Source organism: Trichechus manatus, unplaced genomic scaffold (assembly GCF_000243295.1).
Source record: "Trichechus manatus latirostris isolate Lorelei unplaced genomic scaffold, TriManLat1.0 scaffold00003, whole genome shotgun sequence".
In the NCBI taxonomy this organism is placed as follows: domain Eukaryota; kingdom Metazoa; phylum Chordata; class Mammalia; order Sirenia; family Trichechidae; genus Trichechus; species Trichechus manatus.
The window spans coordinates 28265479-28283830 of NW_004443939.1; the positions used below are offsets into that span (position 1 = coordinate 28265479).

At 38.2% G+C, this 18352-nt stretch overlaps 1 protein-coding gene across 1 annotated transcript in view; it reads right to left on the reverse strand.

Moving 5' to 3' along the window:
• Positions 1-18352, reverse strand: part of ADGRL4 (adhesion G protein-coupled receptor L4) — a 158879-nt gene that overhangs the window by 78451 nt on the left and 62076 nt on the right. The window contains exon 3 of the mRNA XM_004369088.2: positions 646-798. Coding sequence (XP_004369145.1) covers positions 646-798 — 153 coding nt within the window. The remainder of the gene's footprint in view (positions 1-645; positions 799-18352) is intronic.

The following is an 18352-nucleotide window of genomic DNA, read 5'->3' on the forward strand; positions in this document are numbered from 1 at the left end:
CTCTCTGTTCTCTGTCAGTTTTCTCACTCCATTTGGTGCTTGGCTGAGTTCTTTATCTCCTCATTTGATGTTTTAGGGTTTCAGGATTGTTGTTTTCTCTGTTTGGCTTAGTTTTTCAGATCTTTGCTGTGGAGGGATGGCGTGGTGCTTCTGCCTAGAATGCCATTTTGCCGGAAGTCCTATTGTGTATTTTTTGATGACCTTACATAAAGGGAAGTCCAGAGATTGATTCAGCAGCCTGGTGTTATTAACAAGTATTGCAAGCTCTTTGCATTTTTCTGCTCTGCTGGCTTTGCTTTTCCTTCTTTTGGAGGCTAGTCCACCTCATGGTCGGTCATAACGGGAGGCCAGCAGGGAACTCGGACAATGAGCTTCCTTATTCCCAGCAGAAGACCTATATATATATTTTTAAACTGCTTTATTTTCTAAAAAAAAATTTTTTTTTTGTTATATCATTGGATATTCCATTGCAACTGATTGTATAACACTGGAGAAATGAAGGAGTTAATGCAGTTTCTGAAAGTGATTAACAACTAGGGTACTATCAGAAATTGGCAGAATCTGGCTGCAATATCATACATTTCTCTGGAGAAAATAAGCATTGACAGACTGGTACACATTTTAAGTTAGAAAAATTGAACTTACCTATGCAGTTCGTTCCATCATTAGTTATAAACTTGTCTTGGTTGCTGCTGGATCTATAACCAGGTGCACACATACAGTAATAACTTCCCTCTGTATTAGTACAGTTAGCATTTTCACCGCAGAGCTGGGTTGAATTTTCACACTCATTATCATCTGTGAATATATCAATTTAAAACATTTTTAAAATCTATAATTGGGATGAATTCTTAATATGTTCCACAAGTATTTGGAAATTTTGATTGTTGGGTAATTTAAAGTAATGTGATGTTTACTTCTAAGAAAACTTAATGATGCTAAAGAATCCACATTACACACTTGTTTTATTCTTTATAATGTAACACCTTGTTTGTTTTTGCAGATAAATATAGAATTTTTTTCTTCAGAAGCACTAATTATACCTAATGAGTCTATGTTGGGATATTTCCCAAAATTTTATATTTAATTTAATAATAGCAATAAACTTGTGAATTTGTAATACTCTTTACCATCAGTCAAAAGTATACTGTCAGTTAAAAATGAAAAATCAGACATTATACTTATGACACATTCTTATTGCGCAGCATTAATTTTTATATTTGTTCCTTAACAGAACTTTGTACTACTAGGTCTGCAAACCCTTTATTTATTCCTGAATGTATTTATTCACAATAAACGCATTATATTGTGTTAAAAAGATTATAAAATATGAAAAAATTATGTCGTGGTGCTTATCTTCACACCCTTACAATTTATCAGAAAAGATATAGGTACATAAACCCTTTAAAAGATCAGAAAGTAGGTTTATATTGTCTGTCAAATAAACGGTTTCTCCAAGGAGATCATGATGGGCTGGAGAAGAAGGAAAATATTTTCAGGTGATGTTGGAACCAAATTTGCCAAACTAGGATGGGTAAGTATAGTTAGATGGAGACAAGGAAAACCACTCACTAAAGGAAGACAAGCAGTTGGGCAAAGGTGCAGGCATAAAATTATTGAGACATTTTTAAAGGTAAAGAAAAGACTAATTGGAGAAGTACAGAGAAAAATCTTATAGGAATTGTTGGTGTAAAAGTAAGACAAAGTTGGAAAAAGTCTTGAATTCTTATTCTTCATTTACTCAGACTGAGCTTATTTTCCCATTTTAAAAGGGTGAGGTACATAACATTTAATTTGTACACAGGCTATTGAACACATACAGTGATAACTAACAGTTGGAGATTTCTCTGACTCCTTTATAAATATTAATTCCTGTAACCCTTACATCATTTCTCTGAGGTAGGTAACATTGTTAGTCTCATTGAACTGATGAGGAAAACAAGCTATAGAAAAGTAAAGGAACTTGCCTGAGGTCACACAGCTATTTAGCTCTGAGACCAAGATGCAAACCCAGGTAGTTTGACTCCAAAGTCTGTTCTTTTAACTGCTGTATTCTACTGACTTCCTGAGGATCATTTGAGTAAACAGAAATACATGGTAAGTATGGATCTAATGAATTATGGGTCTATTCTGGGGGGAATGAAGGATATTGTAAAAATGGTGTGGCGGCAATATCTGACCTCCTCTAACTTCACAAGGGGGAAGGATAATCAAGATCAACAACCTAAGGCTGATTCCTATGAGGTGGTGGTCAGACATGCCTCCTCTCTCCTCCATCTTTACCAATTCCGACACCAACCATCCCTCCCACGGCACTCTCTACTTCTGTGCTGAGTTCAAGAATTCATTGCAATGGCTATACAGAACTCACAGACAATACTCACGATTATGGAGTTTATTATGGAAGTAACAGGTTACAATTCACTTTGAGGAACGTTCAGGATACTGTTCTTCCATCAGGACAGCCTCTTCCCAGCCATGCTCACAGGCAGGCCTCTCACTGGCCCTGGGCCTCTGCCCTGCTCAGACAAGTGTTACAAAGCTCTGTTAGCTCTGCCCATAAGTGCCTGGAGGCACTGTGCTCTAACAGCAAGCCTCCTGCCCAGGCACGCAGCTTTCTCGCTACACGGGCTAGGAAGCCCACCAAACCATCTTCTGCCATTCTCTCCTGCTGCCGTTTCTCTGACACTGTTTTTCTGCCACCACTTCTCTGCCACTGCTTCTCACCTTATTCCATGTTATAGCTCTCTCTCTCTATCTCTCCCTCAGTCTCCTGGTTCCAGGAGCTTCTCAGTGCAGGGTTCCTGGGTCCAAAAGACACACTCAGCTCTTGGCTCTCCTTCTTTGACGGTGGTGGGATCCTCCATCTACTCTGCAATTGGCTCTCTTTTAAGCTTAGCAGGATGACAAAACTGACCAACTCCTTTAGTGCGCCACAATTAACTTATATGCACAGTTCCACCCAATCACTAGGGTAGCAGTTATAAGACCATGGCAAGAAGGACCACACAAAAGCAATCCATCTCACCGCAGATATCTAGGTAGTAATTTCAGAAGGAAAATGTAAACTATTTGCATTCTATTTCTAACAAAAAAATTATTTCCACCTGTTTATTTTAAACATGAAGAATATATTTTAAATATAGATCTCATTGACGTAGATGGAGTAAAGCTTTCAGGACTTTCATTTACTGATGTGGTATGACTCAAAACGTGAAGAAACAGCTGCAAACATCCATTAGTAATTGGAATATGGAATGTACAAAGTATTAATCTAGGAAAATTGGAAGTTGTCAAAAATGAAATGGAATGCATAAAATCGATATCCCAGGTATTAGTGAACTGAAATGGACTGGAATTGGCCATTTTGAATCAAACAATCATATGGTCTGTTATGCCAGGAATGACAAATTGAAGAGGCATTGTGTTGCATTCAGAGTTAAAAAAAAAAAAAAATTCAAGATCTATCCTGAAATACGGAACTCTGCAGTGGTTAAGCACTACAGCTGCTAATCAAAAGGTCAACAGTTAGAATCCACTAGCTGCTCCTTAGAAACCCTAGGGGGCATTTCTACCCTGTCCTATAGGGTTGATACAAGTCAGAATTGACTCGACGGCAACGGGTTTTTGTTTTTTTCCTGAAGTACAATGCTGTCAGTGGTAGGATAATATTCATACACCTACAAGGAAGATGAGTTAATACGACTATTATTCGAATTTACACAGCAACCACTAATGCCAAAGATGAAGAAATTGAGAATTTTTACCAACTTTTGCAGCCTGAAATTGATCAAACATGCAATCAAGATGCATTGATAATTACTGGTGACTGGAATGGGAAAGTTGGAAACAAAGAAGAAGGATCTGTAGTTGGAAAATATGGCTTTGGTGATAGAAACGACTCTGGAGATCTCATGATAGAATTTTGTAAGACTAACAACTTCTTCATTGAAAATACCTGTTCTCACAACATAAACGGTGACTACACACATGGGTCTCACTAGATGGAATACACAGGAAATCAAACCCATTACTTCTGTGGAAAGAAACTATGGAAAATCCCAGAACTATCAGTAAGAAGAAGGCCAGAGGCCGACTGAAGATCGAACCATAAATTGCTCATGAGAAAGTTTAAGTTGAAGCTAAGAAAATTAAAACAAGTCCACAAGAACCAAAATATGACCTTGAGTATATCCCACCTGAATTTGGAGACCATCTCAAGAATAGATTTGATGCATTGAACACTAGTGACTGAAGACCAGAGGAGTTGTGGGATGACATCAAGGGCATCATACATGAAGAAAGCAAAAGTTCATTAAACAGGAAAGAAAGAAAAGCTCAAAATGGATGTCAGAAGAGATTCTGAAACTTGCTCTTGAACATAGAGTAGCTAAAGTGAATGGAAGAAACGAAATAAAACAGCTGCTCTCTTTCTACTTGTTCCAGTTGTAGGGTTAATGTTTTGATTATGGCCCTTTCTTCTTTTTGGATGTGTGCATTTGTTGCTATAAACTGACCTCTGAGCAGTGCTTTTGCTGTGTCCCAAAGGTTCTGGTAGGATGTGCTTTCATTCTCGTTTGATTCTATAAGTTTCTTTACTCCATCCTTAATTTCTTTTATAACCTAGTAGTTTTGAGCAAGGTGTTGTTCAGTTTCCATATGTTTGATTTTTTTTCCTTGCTTTTTCTGTTATTGATTTCTACTTTTATGGCTTTATGGTCAGAAAAGCTGCTTTGTAATATTCTGATGCTTTGGATTTTGTTAAGGCTTCCTTTATGGCCTAATATGGTGGTCTATTCTGGAGAATGTTCCATGTGCGTTGGAAAAGAAAGCATACTTGGCTGCTGTTGGGGGGAGTGTTTAGTATATGTCTGTGAGATCAGGTTGATTGACTGTAGCATTTAGATCTTCCTTATCTTTGCTGAGCTCCTTTCTGGATGTTCTGTTCTTCATCGAAAGTGGTGTGTTAAAGTCTCCTACTACTATATTGGAGCTGTCTATCTTTCTTTTCAGTGCTGTTAGACTTTGTTTTATGTATTTGGGAGCCCTGTCGTTGTGTGTGTAAATATTTATTATAGTTATGTCCTCCTGGTGTACTGACCCTTTAATCATTATATAGTGTCCTTCCTTATCCTTTGTGGTGGATTTTATTTTAAAGTCTATTTTGTCAGAGATTAATATTGCCACTCTTGCTTTTTTTGAGTGTTGTTTGCTTGATACATTTTTTTCCATCCTTTGAGTTTTAGTGTGTTTGTGTCTTTAAGTCTAAAGTGTGTCTCTTGTAGGCAGCATACAGACGGATTGTGTTTTATTATCCAATCTGCCACTCTCTGTCTCTTTATTGGTGCATTTTGTCCATTTACTTTCAGCATAATTATTGATAGGAATGAGTTGAGTGCAGTCATGTTGATGTCTTTTTTTGTATGTTGTTCAGTTTCTTTGTTCCGCTTAATTTTCTGTGCTGAGTCATTTTTCTTTATGTATTTTCTTTTCATCTTTTTCATTGTTGTTCATTTTGTGTTTGCTGAGTCTTTATATTTTTCTAGTTTTTTATTTTGACTTGTAGGATTGTTAGTTTCGTTTTTGGTTACCTTAATATTTACTCCTATTTTTCTAAGTTTATACCAGTCCTTTATTTCTTTATATCACCTTGACTTCCTCTCCATATGCAAAATATATGTCTGTATTTTCTAAGTCCCTCTTTTTGGTTTTAATACTGTCATCTTTTATATATTGACATCTATTTCTCTATTTCCAGTATTTTAGCTTTTATTTATTTATTTTTATGACTTCCCTATCTGGGTTGATATCTGGTTGCTCTGTCCTCTGTTCTAGTCTTGGGTTGTTATCTGATGTTACTGATTTTCTAACCGGAAAACTCCCTTTAGTATTTCTTGTAATTTTGGTTTGGTTTTTGCCAATTCCCTAAACTTCTGTTTATCTTGAAATGCCCTAATTTTGCCATCATATTTGAGAGACAGTTTTGCTGGATATATAATTGTTGGCTGGCAGGGTTTTTTTTCCCTTCAAGGCTTTATATATGTCATCCCATTGCCTTCTTGCCTGCATGGTTTCTGCTGAGTAGTCCGAGCTTATTCTTATTGACTCTCCTTGGTAGGTGACTTTTCGTTTATCCCTAGCCACTCTTAAAATTCTTTACCTTTGGTTTTTGGCAAATTTGATTATAATATGTCTTGGTGACTTTCTTTTGGGATCTACCTTATGTGGGGTTTGATGAGTGTCTTGGATAGATATCTTGTCGTCCTTCATAATATCAGGGAACTTTTCTGCCAACAAATCTTCAACAATTCTCCCTGTATTTTCTGTTATTCCCCCAGTTCTGATACTCCAATCACTCATGGGTTATTCCCCTTGATTGAATCCCAAATAATTCTTAGGGCTTCTTCATTTTTTAAATCCTTTTATCTGATTTTTACTCAAATTAAGTTCATGTCAAATACTTTATCTTCAGTCTCACTAATTCTGGCTTCCATTGCCTCAATGCTGCTCCTATGACTTTCTATTGTCTAATTTTGAAATTTTATTGTTAATCTTCTGGACTTCTGATTGCTGTCTCTCTATGGATTCTTCCAGCCCGTCAAATTTGTCATTATGCTATTCCCTAATCATTTTAATTTCCTTTATTGCGTGTTCTGTTTTTTTGTTTAATTTCCTTCCTAATCTCTTGAAGAGTTCTATATATTAATCTTTTGTATTCTGCCTCTGGTAATTCCAAGAAATTTTCCTCCTCTGGAAAATTTCTAGATTCTTTATTCTGGGATCTTGCTGAAGCCATCATGGATTGCCTCTTTATGTGATTTGATATTGACTGTTGTCTGTGAACCATCAATAAGTTATTATATTTATTTATTTTATGTTTGCTTACTGTGCCCTAGCTTCTTGTTTTGTTTTGATAGGCCCAGATAGGCTGCTCATATGAGCTAACTTGATTATTGGCATTTCTGAAGCTCTAATGTTCTGTCACCAGGTGGTTAGATTTGTTACTAGGTTTGTAAGATCAGGAGTCTGCCCACTCCTCCTGTATGGATTCAGCTCAGGTACCCAGGTAGATAGCCACCAAGCGTGTGGTGTAGGCTCTCACCTACAGTCCTAGACAGGCATGGGTGATTGTTGTAGGTACAGACATCTGGCTGCAGCAGGGGGGCATGTGCTGAGCAAGGCAGGGGGCTGATGCCCCCTCGCCCCGGGGTGTCCAGGGGGAAGGCGTGTCCCTGCTCCCTAGAGGGTGTAGGTGGGTGGGTTTTGCAGCCAGATTATAAGCACCCACTGCTGTTGGGTGTAAGGACTGGAGGGTACCTCTTATTCTTGGGCCCTTATCGCAGGCGACTAGGTGGCGTGGGTGGAGCCCCCCAGTCCTCAGGCCCCTGAAGTGGGTAGGTGAAGATCCTGCTTAATGGGCAGAACAGAGTCAAATGTCAAGAAGCTGCCACTTCACAGCTGAAACAGTTGAAGTTAGACTTCAAGTATATACCCTGTTGTACTGTGGTAATGAGGGCCTACGCTGTTGAAATGGGCCCACTCAAGTCTCTGCAGGGGGAAAGGCACTCAAAGTCCATGGATCCCTTATGCCTGTGTCTAGCCAAAGGAGCTATGCCCCGGGGTTCCTGGTTTAGGGGAGCCTGCAAATTATTTTTTCCTGCGTTTGTTAATTTGTTCCCTCTCCAAGGCCGGGAGGATGGCTCAGGGCGTGTGACGGATCCTACTTCCAGGCCAGGGGACTCAGCAATTGCTGAAGCTGGTCTGGGACCCAGTGCAGAGCAGGGAGCAGAGAGGTAAATGGGAGACAGATTTTTCCTTAAGGGGGATGTTTTTGATCCATGCAGTAGGCCGTATGCAAATGCTTATCTTTCATCAGTCCAGGGCTGCTTCTCACTGGTTCTGGGTGGCTGGGTAGACTCTCTGGCGCTGGGTCTCTCCTGCTGCAGAAAATGCGCCTCCCAGGCACCACTGTTTGCCTGCCTCACCACTCACCCCCGAGCTGAACAGGCGTGAAGGGCTCGTACTGTCACTGGGTCAGATCTGGCTACTCCTCACTGCTTCCAAACCGTCTCTCCCTCCCCCTGCCACTCAGTCCGGTTCCTCAACTTTGCCTTAGAAGTTCAGGGCTCCTAGACTGTCATATATAATTGATTCACTTGTTTTCTCAGGTCTTTGTTGTAAGAAGTTCTAATGGACGTTTCTGACTTCTCTGCCATCTTGGCCCCCTGAAGTAAAAGAGCTGAACAGATTTCAATGGGCAGCTTGAGAAGACAAAGTATTATAATGAACTGCGCAAATATGTGGTGTTAGAAAATCAAAAGGGAAGAATACACTTCGCATTTCTAAAACTGAAGGAACTAATGAAAAAATTCAAGCCTTGAGCTGCAATATTGAAGGATTCTACAGGCAAAATATTGAACAGCCCAGAAAGCATCAAAAGAAGATGGACTTAATATACAGTCACTGTACCAAAAAGAATTGGTTGACATTCAACCATTTCAGGAGGTAGCATATGATCAAAACCAATGGTATTGAAAGAAGAATTCCAAACTTCACCTAAGGCACTGGCATAAAACAAGGCTCCAGGAATTGACTGAATACCAATTGAGATGTTTCAACAAATGGGTGCAGCGCTGGAGATGCTCACTTGTCTATGCCAAGAAATTTGGAAGACAGCTACCTGGCAAACTGACTGGAAGAGATCCACATTTGTACCCATTCCAAAGAAAGGTGATCCAACAGAATGTGGAAATTTTCAAACAATATCATTAATATCACAAGCAAGTAAAATTTTACTGAAGATAATTCAAAAATGATTGTAGCAGTACATCAACAGGGAACTGACAGAAATTCAGTCTGGATTCAGGAGAGGACTTGGAAGAAAGGATATCATTGCTGGTGTCAGCTGGATCTTGGCTGAAATCAAAGAATACCAAAAAGATGTTTACCTGTGTTTTAGTGACTGCACAAAGGCATTCAACCGTGTGCATCATAACAAATTATGGACAACATTTCGAAGAATGTGAATTCCAGAACACTTAATTGTGCTCATGAGGAACCTGTACATAAACCAAGACGCAGTCATTCAAACAGAACAAGAGAATACTGCATGCTTTAAAATCAGGCAAGGTGTGAGTCATTCATGATTGTATCCTGTCACTATAATTATTCAATGTCTATGCTGAGCCAATAACTCAAGAAGCTGGATTATATGAAGAAGAATGTGGCATCATGATTGGTGGAAGACGCATTAACAACTTCAGATATGCAGATGACACAACCTTGCTTGCTGAAATTGAAGAAGACATGAAGCACTTACTGATGAAAGTCAAAGTCTACAGCCTTCAGTATAGATTACACCTCAACATAAAGAAAACAAAACTCCTCACAACTGGACCAATAAGCAACACCATGATAAATGGAGAAAATATTGAAGTTGTCAATATACAATGGAAGCAGCAGTCAAGAAATCAAAGGATGTATTGCATTGGACAAATCTGTTGTAAAAGACTTCTTTAAAGTTTTGAAAAAAATATATGTCACTTTGAGGACAAAGGTGCGTCCGACCCATGCCATGGTATTTTCAATCAACTCATATGCATGTGAAAGCTGGACAATGAAAAGGAAGACCAGAGGAGAACTGATGCCTTTGAGTTGTGGTGTAAGCAAACAATCTTGAATATACCATTGACTGCCAGAAGAATGAGTAAGTCTGTCTTGGAAGAAATACAGCCAGAGTGCTCCCTGGAACAGAAAATGATGAAATTGTCTCACATACTTGAGACGTATTGTCAGGAGGGACCAGTCCCTGGAGAAGGACATCATTCTTGGCTGAGTGGAGAGTCAGTAAAAAAGATGAAGACCCTCAACTAGATGGATTGACACAGTGGCTGCAACAATGGGCTCAAACAAAACAAAGACTGTGAGGATGGTGTAGGACTGGGCAGTTTATTGTTCTGTTGTACATAGGGTCGCTATGAGGTGGACCCAACACGACAGCACCTAACAATAACACAACATACAACTTAACACTTGGTAGATATCTAGAGAGGAAGTCACAACAGAGTCCTCTCTGTCTTTCTGAAATGACAACTGCGGATAACTCGGGTAAGATTTGCAAATCCTATCTTTCAAAATATTCAGCTTGTATAGTTCTATTACATAATTTTATTTCAGGCAAAAAATTAATATATATTTCTTTTATTGCTCTGACTTGTTAGTTACAGTAAACCAACTGGTAAAAATATATCCAAACAAATAATGGTTCAACACAATAAAAATTATTTTCTGCCCTTTTACATACCAATTGATGGGAAGCTTCTTCAATGATACGGCAGCCCATTTTTTGCTCCATCTTATGGCCCCACCATCCCATAGAGCCTCCATGTTATCTGTATTCAGGTTGGGTGGTTGGGTAGAATAGAGCATAAAAGCACATCCAGAAGGGTTATGGGCCATGCTTGAAAATGGCCCACATCACTTTTATCCACATCCTATTCACCAGAATTCAATAAAATGGCCATACTACCTAACTACTAGGTGAAGTCCCTGGGTGGAGCAAATGGTTAACACACTTGGCTGCTAATAGAAAGGCTGGAGGTTCCAGTCCATCTAGAGAGGTGCCTCAGAAGAAAGGTCTGGCAATCTACTTCTGAAAAATCAGCCATTGGAAACCTTACAGAGCACAGTTCTGCTCTGACACACACAGGGTCATCATGACTCAGAATTGATTGGACCCGGATGGCAACTGGTAAAAGTGCTTAGGAGGCTGGTGGCTGTAATCTAGCTGTTTTCCCAGGAAGAACAGAGAAGAGAGTTTGAGAAGCCAGCAGCCTCTGCCATACTAATATATAATGTAGTGTAATGCATGACACATAGTGTTTAAAAATATAATGTAGTACTAAATCAAACCAAACAAACCCACTGCTGTCAAGTCAATTCTGACTCACAGCAACCCTATAGGACAGGGTAGAACTACCCCATAGGGTTTCCAAGGAGCGCCTGGTGGATTCAAACTGCCGACCTTTTGGTTAGCAGTCAAACTCTTATAAATAATAGAGAATTTCATTCGATTTTACCAATTGTAAAGAAAAATCATTTTATTAGCAAACTTATATAAGTTAACATGTTGATGGGAACACGCAACGGAAGATAACACTACATTTTACAAGTTATTGTAATTTCCGTAATCAGTAAATGCCATTTGGGTCTAGGGTATCCATTAACAGCTTCTACTCTTCCCTAGGCCAAACATTTATGTTTTTATATGTTGATATATGTATTACATGGAGCCCTGGTGGCTCAGTCATTAATTTCTTGGCTGCTTACTGAAAGGTGGGCAGTTCAAACCCACTAGCTGCTCTTCAGGAGAAAGATGTGGCAGTCCGCTTCCATAAAGATTACAGCCTTGGGGGGAACCCAGGGTAGAGAAGGGGAGAGTGCCGACACATCGTGGGATTGGCAACCAATATCACAGAACAATTTGTGTGTTAATTGTTGAATGAGAAACTAATTTACTCTATAAACTGTCACCTAAAGCACAATTAAAAAATAAAAAGGATTACAGCCTTGGAAACTCTAGGGGCAGTTCCACTCTGTCCTATAGAGTCTCTAAGAGTCAGAATTGACTCAGTGACAACGGGTTTTAGTTTGGATCTGTATTGTATGTATTTTTGTTTTTATGTATGTTTTCAATTTGTTTTGAAATTATGGTTGTTGTGTCTCTGATGGGGATAAAAGAAGGACTATGGTGGCATCTCTGCCTTCCAGAACCTGAGCATCTATCCAAGAGGACAGAGATGTAAGCAAAGAAGAGCAGTGAAGCACAAGTATGGATAGGTGACTGCAGGAGAAGTGACAGAAATGACAGAATCATTCATTTTACTTGGTTTGGAGAAGAGGTCAGGAAGGTTTCACTGAGTCTTAAAAGATGAGGTTTTCCTGCATTATATTCTTATTTATTCTTCAGTAATATTTTCATATAATATGGAATGGTTAAAAAATGCTAAGGAAAAAGGATATAATGCACTTGGCTACATTTTACCTCTCCTCTGACTGTGGGATAGTTTCTTAACTTGTAACTTCCAGAGGAATCCCTCCTAAGACATGACTGACAAGGCTGTCTGCGTGTATTAGAACACAAATGATTACTGCCATTTATCAAAGCCTCCCAATGAATTAGGCACCACACTAAGCACTTCATATCCATTATCTGCTGTGTATTTTAATCCTCACATAAACCCTATGAAGCAGACATTATTCCCATTTTACAAATGAGAAAACTGAAGCATAAAAAGTTAAAGTACCTTGCTAAAAGTCACCCATCTATTAAGTGGCTTGGTTTGATTCAAGCCTAAGGCTGTCTGAATGTCAAAGAAATCTCATTTTTCTTATATACTACATTATAAAAGGGGTTCATAGCAGCAATAACTATCATTTATTGAGTGTTTATTATGTGCTAGTCACTGTGATAGAAGATTACTATAAAATGGAAAATAAACAGCGCCTACCTCAGAAGGCTGTTGAGAGGATTAAAAGAGCTGATGTGCAAAAAATACTTAAGAGTGATGCCCAGCATAAAGTAAAAGAACTATATGTCTCTTACTCTTCTAATTTAAAAAAGAAATATTATTCTTGCTATTTAAATAGAAATCTTATCCTGTTGCACCCCTGCTTAAAATTCTTTAATAGCTAACTGGCCTTCAGCACGTAATATAACGCCCTTCATAAACTAATGAGATTAATTCCTTCTTTAGGAACAAGTGAGCTTCCAAAGCCTGGAAACCAGTTCAAAGCACTCATCCTTATACATATATGATAATAAAGATATTTGTAAAGAGTTTATAACTTATGGTCTCGAAAATGCCATTCATATGGATAGCATATAGCCATTTTAAGTGGAGGAAAAGATCAAAATTAGTTTCCCATAATTCAGTTTTTAAAATTCCAATAATTTAATGCTGCTCATTTTGACTTTCTGAAAGAATGCAGAAAAGAAGAATGAAAACAAGGATCATCTGGAATGCTACCACGCAAAGATGACCACTCATCCTTTGAGGCACCTCCATTCTAAAGATAATCAAGATGCAGAATATCCACTTTTGTATATAGCTTTATACAACACCAGTTTATTAGCATTTTTCATAAGCATCATCCTGTGGCATTAAAAGTTATCCAAAGCATCAATACAATGACATTACTTCATTTCATAGTGTAGACATAATGCAATTTATTTTGCAACAGATGTCTGGAAACAGCATCCCTAATATTTAAAGCCTCGTCTTCCATGAGGTTCAAAGCTTGACAAATGCAAGGTCATCATTACTAAGAAGATTTTCCTAAATTTAGATCTCTCTCCTGGTGAAGCTAGGTGGATTCTGTATTAGATCCCGTTTCCTAGGGCCTGAGACAGGGCTACCCCTAAGACAAAGGAGGCCAGGCAGCAGCACCCTGTGTGCCTGTCCCTCTGAGCACATACCAGTATCTCTCCCTTTGGCACACTTCTATTTCAATCGCTTGGAAGAATGAGTTTAAGAGAAAAATCAGCCAGCCCAAGAGAAGGAAGAACATTTTCTCCAGTGTATTTAGAAGGGCTAGTTCAGGCCTCCCACCTAAGACTTTTTTCATGTTGTGGCACTAGGGATCTTCCTACTTGTCTTGTCCCATTGAATGTTCTAATCTCTAGCATGTGACTTGATTTATTTTTGGTTAAATAGAAAGAATAACGGTAATAGAGGGGAGAACAGTTTTGAGCTCCCCTAGAAGCAACAACCTGGAGATGTGTAAGAACAAGGAAAATTTGGAGACTTTTCAAATAACTCAGAATGGATACAGCAAAGGTTGAGCTCTCAAAGGTTGTATAGACCTGGTAGATAACTTAAAATTTTGACCTCACCCAGTATCAGACAGTACAGGGTGGCGTGGCTTGTAATACTAGAAAGAACACATCTCACCTAAAGGACTTAAAATTTTTAAAAATGTAAAAAGGGTATATTTAAAACACTTTCTTCAGATTTAGCATTTGGTCAGCCATTTGCTGCGCCTAAGCAACAGTATATACGGGGGTTGGAGGAATTGAGGGAAGATGCTAAAAATAAGACAAGAAATTAAGAGAAACTCTGAAGGGCCTTATATAAAATGCTGAAGAGTTAATACTTTATTAATATTTGAATTGACTCGATGGCAACGGGTTTTTGTTTTTTTAAATTCTGTATATACAGATCTATTACACAACTACATATGGCTATGCATATATATGTACATATATCTGTATATGCATACATGTATATACTCAAGAAGCTGACACTTATGTCTATGTATGCACACAATAAAAATTAGACTAGTTCATTAAAATTATCTGAAAGTAGCTGTCAAATTGAACACAAGCACCCATATCAAGTTAAAGCAAAATATTTCACTCATATTGGGTTTGATTCAATCATTCAGTTACTCAAATATTTATGGAGTTTCCAAGTTCCCAAATGTGAATATGGCTATACTGGGAAATAAGTAAAAATTAATCAGAAAGTCAAGATCCATGCCCTGCTGTCAGAGTTCACATTCTAAAAGCAAGTTAACACGGAAGCATATAATTGAGTTTTTATTAAAATAAAAGTTTTCATTTTTTATCTCTAAATTTGACTATCTTCCCAGCATACTGGGAGAAGTTTATATTAACTTTAAAAGAAATTGTGCTCTCAGATCAGTTATTGGTAATATAAAGAATGATGAGGGTTGTATCCCTGGTGGGCTATAACTGCAGAAATGATATGCAAAAATACAGAGAAAAGGGACTCACTAGGTCTAGGGTACTGGCCAAGAAAATGAATCACTTTTTATCACCTGTGTTTCTAAAAATAAATTAGCATACCAGTATGTTATTTATCTCACAATACATTTTTACTAGTCTTAGTGATACATTAAAAAGCAGAGAAAACAAAGGTTGACATTGATTTCTGTGCTTTTCCCTACTGTGTGTTTTTGAAATATATATGTATATATTTCTTTATCTATCTCCCAATATTCTGGATTTAATATTCAATATGGACAAATTCCCTAATGGTCTAAGTCAAATCTTTTTCTGTAAAATACCACTTATCTGAAAGTAACCTCCTGTCTTCCCTCAAGATAGTGAAAATAGGCAAGAAATTATCTTTGTGAAGTAATATATAAACATGAATTATTTAAATAGCCTTAAACTTTCCAATGTCCAGCTTTATCATAATTAATCTTCAAGGAGAAATTTGATTAGGATGGATGGATATAATACAGGAAAGTAAAAGCCTACTTCTTTTGTGCTCAATGTTAATCTCTATTGTTCAAAACAATTTACCAGTCATGTTGCCCATTGTCTGTAACTCTATTCTTAATCCTCTTTTGGGGAGTTATAAAATGCATACTTGCATTATGATGTCCCTTGAAAAATTTATTGTAACACAGTTAAATTGGGTATAAATTTTTAAATTTCATTAAAACTTTTAATAAGGAAATTTTGGCATTATTCCAGCAAAAATAAAAAATCTTACTGGCTCATTTCTAACACAGTGAATCACGCACTTCAAGAACAAGGCATACATACAGCCTCTAACTTAAAGAGATCGGTGTCTACTGAAGAATATGGAGAAATACGCAAATTATTAGTATGCTGTGTTTGTAATAAACAAAAGAGGTACTTAGCAGTAGAGCGGTAACTCAGAGGAGAAAATGACGAGCTCAGGTCATTTTCAGGGTAAAGGGTGAGGAGTAGTCATAGAGAAAGATTAGCAGAGAAAGTGATGCTTAAGTAAGGCTTTGAAGTATAAGCAAGAGTATAGACAAAAAAAATGGGATGGGGCCTAGGAATCTATTCAGGCAAAGAGAAGAGCTTATCAAAGCCAGGAGGCCTGTAGCAGCATAATTTAGAAAATTATACTGTTGAACACTGGGTGTGAAAGTAAAGTTTATTGGGGAAGAATCTGGGCAAGTAGGCATGGTCTAAACTAAGAAAACAAATGCAAAGAATTTGGGACTACATCCAGTAGGCAAAGGATGACCATCAACAGATTTTATGTAGCTGACAAATACAGCTGAATCTGAATTTCAAAACTGGTTTTGCAGTACAATGAAATATAAGGAGAACTAGCCAAGATTCAGGTAGACCTGGTAGAACAATAAAATATGAAGAAGAAGTAATCAAAACAGAGTCAAGAAGAAAAGGAGGTGAGATTTATTTCAGAAATACTTAGTTTTTAAAGATCAGTGATTTAGGGGGAGAAAGAAAAGTGGTTAAGGTTAAATTCGATTAGCCACTGTCTTGGTTATCTACTGCTGCTGTAACAGAAATACCACAAGTGGATGGCTTTAACAAAGAGAAATGTATTTTCTCACAGCCTAGTAGGCTAGAAGTCCAAATTCAGGGTGTCATCTCCAGGGGAAGGCTTTCTCTCTCTGTCAGCTCTGGAGGAAGGTCCTTCTCATCAATCTTCCCCTGGAATAAGAGCTTCTCCGTGCAGGAACCCTGGGTCCAAAGGATGCTCTCTGCTCTCAGCACTGCTTTCTTGGTAGTGTGAGGTCTCCCTGCCTCTGCTTGCTTCCTTTTCCTTATCTCTTGTAAGATAAAAGGTGGTGCAGGCCACAACCCAGGGAAACTCCCTTTACACTGGATCAGAGATGTGACCTTAGTAAGGGTGTTACAATCCCTCCCTAATCCTCTTTAACATAAAATTACAATCACAGAATGGAGGACAACCACACAATACTGGGAATCATGGCCTAACCAAGTTGACACATATTTTTGGGGGACGCAATTCAATCCATGACAGCCCACGAATTGAACATTGCGTTATCTAGGTGATAACTACATGCAAATCTTTATACTATTATGTTTTCTTTCATGTGTCTGAAATTTTTCATAATAAAATAATTTAAAAATATGAGTAGGGGTTGGAAACTAATTGGATATGAGTTGGGAGGAGAGGGAGGAAACAAGGATGACTCTCAAGTTGTGACTTGGATAGAGGGATTTGGTAGATGAATTGATCCATTACCAGGACAGGAAGCAGCAAATGAGAGGTCTTATTCCAGAGCTAAAATAGTGAGTTCACTTTGAGCATGGAAAGATTGAGGTGCCCTTATAATATTCAGCTGGAAGTGTCAACAGCTGAATACGTGGGTCGTGTAGACATAAATAGTCTAATCACAATATGAAAGTGTCTTAGTCATCTAGAGCTGCTATAACAGAAATACCACAAGTGAATGACTTTAACAAAGAGAAGTTTAATCTCACAGTCCAGTAGGCTAGAAGTCCAAATTCAGGCTCCAGGAGAACTCTTTCTCTCTCTCTATCGGCTCTGGAGGAAGTCCTTGTCATCAGTCTTCCCTTGGTCTGGGAGCATCTCAGTGCAGGAACCTCAGGTCCAAAGGATGTGTTCTGCTCCTGGCACTGCTTTCTTGGTGGTATGAGGTTCCCCATGTCTCTCTGCTTGCTTCTCTCTTTTATATCTCAGAAGAGATTGGCTTAAGACACTACCTAATCTTGTAGATCTCATCAGTATAACTGCCGCTAATCCATTTTATTACATCACAGTGATAGAATTTACAACACACAGGGAAATCACATCAGATGATAAAATGGTAAACAATCATACAATACTGGGAATCATGACCTAGCCAAGTTGACAGATATTTCTGGGGGACACGATTCAATCCATGACAGAAACTTAAGATTCTCTTCTCTTTTAGAGGATGCCAGAATCCAGAACATGGCATTTACTAGATTCCAGTGCAAACAGTAGTGGGCTGCACTCTTCCTTTGCACTTGAATAAACCCTCTCTCCTTCTGATACCACCCACTTCCATTTCAGTATAAATGAACTTGACTAGGAGCATTGCATGTTGTTTTGCATTTTCTTTTTTCTCTTATTGTTTCTCTCCCTCCTCCCCACCACCACTTCGTATGCTTTTCTTTGAGTTTGCTTCTTTTTACCTACTAAGTGATAAAGTCCAGAGAACTGAGGTTAGGAAGTGAAGCTAGAGAAAACGGCCAAAGAAGCTCCTTAAACTATGCTTTTCGCCTTAATGCTATTCTCAGTATTAACTGACCGAAAGATACCGTGCAGTTTCACATGCATCAGCCCAGTTTACCAGAAAACCACATTAGAGTTTAAAATATTAAACAGCATTCAACTGTCTGAAATATCCTCTCTCAATATATTTTTGGGAATCTTGTTCCTGTGGTTTGTGATTGGTTACTCATTTAGTTATCTTGGGTTTATATCAACAACTAGCTTAGCAGGATTTACACTCAATAATCTGAAAGAAGAGAGAAAACACATTTTTCAGGTACTCGGCTAGATGGCTTATTTTATTTTAATCT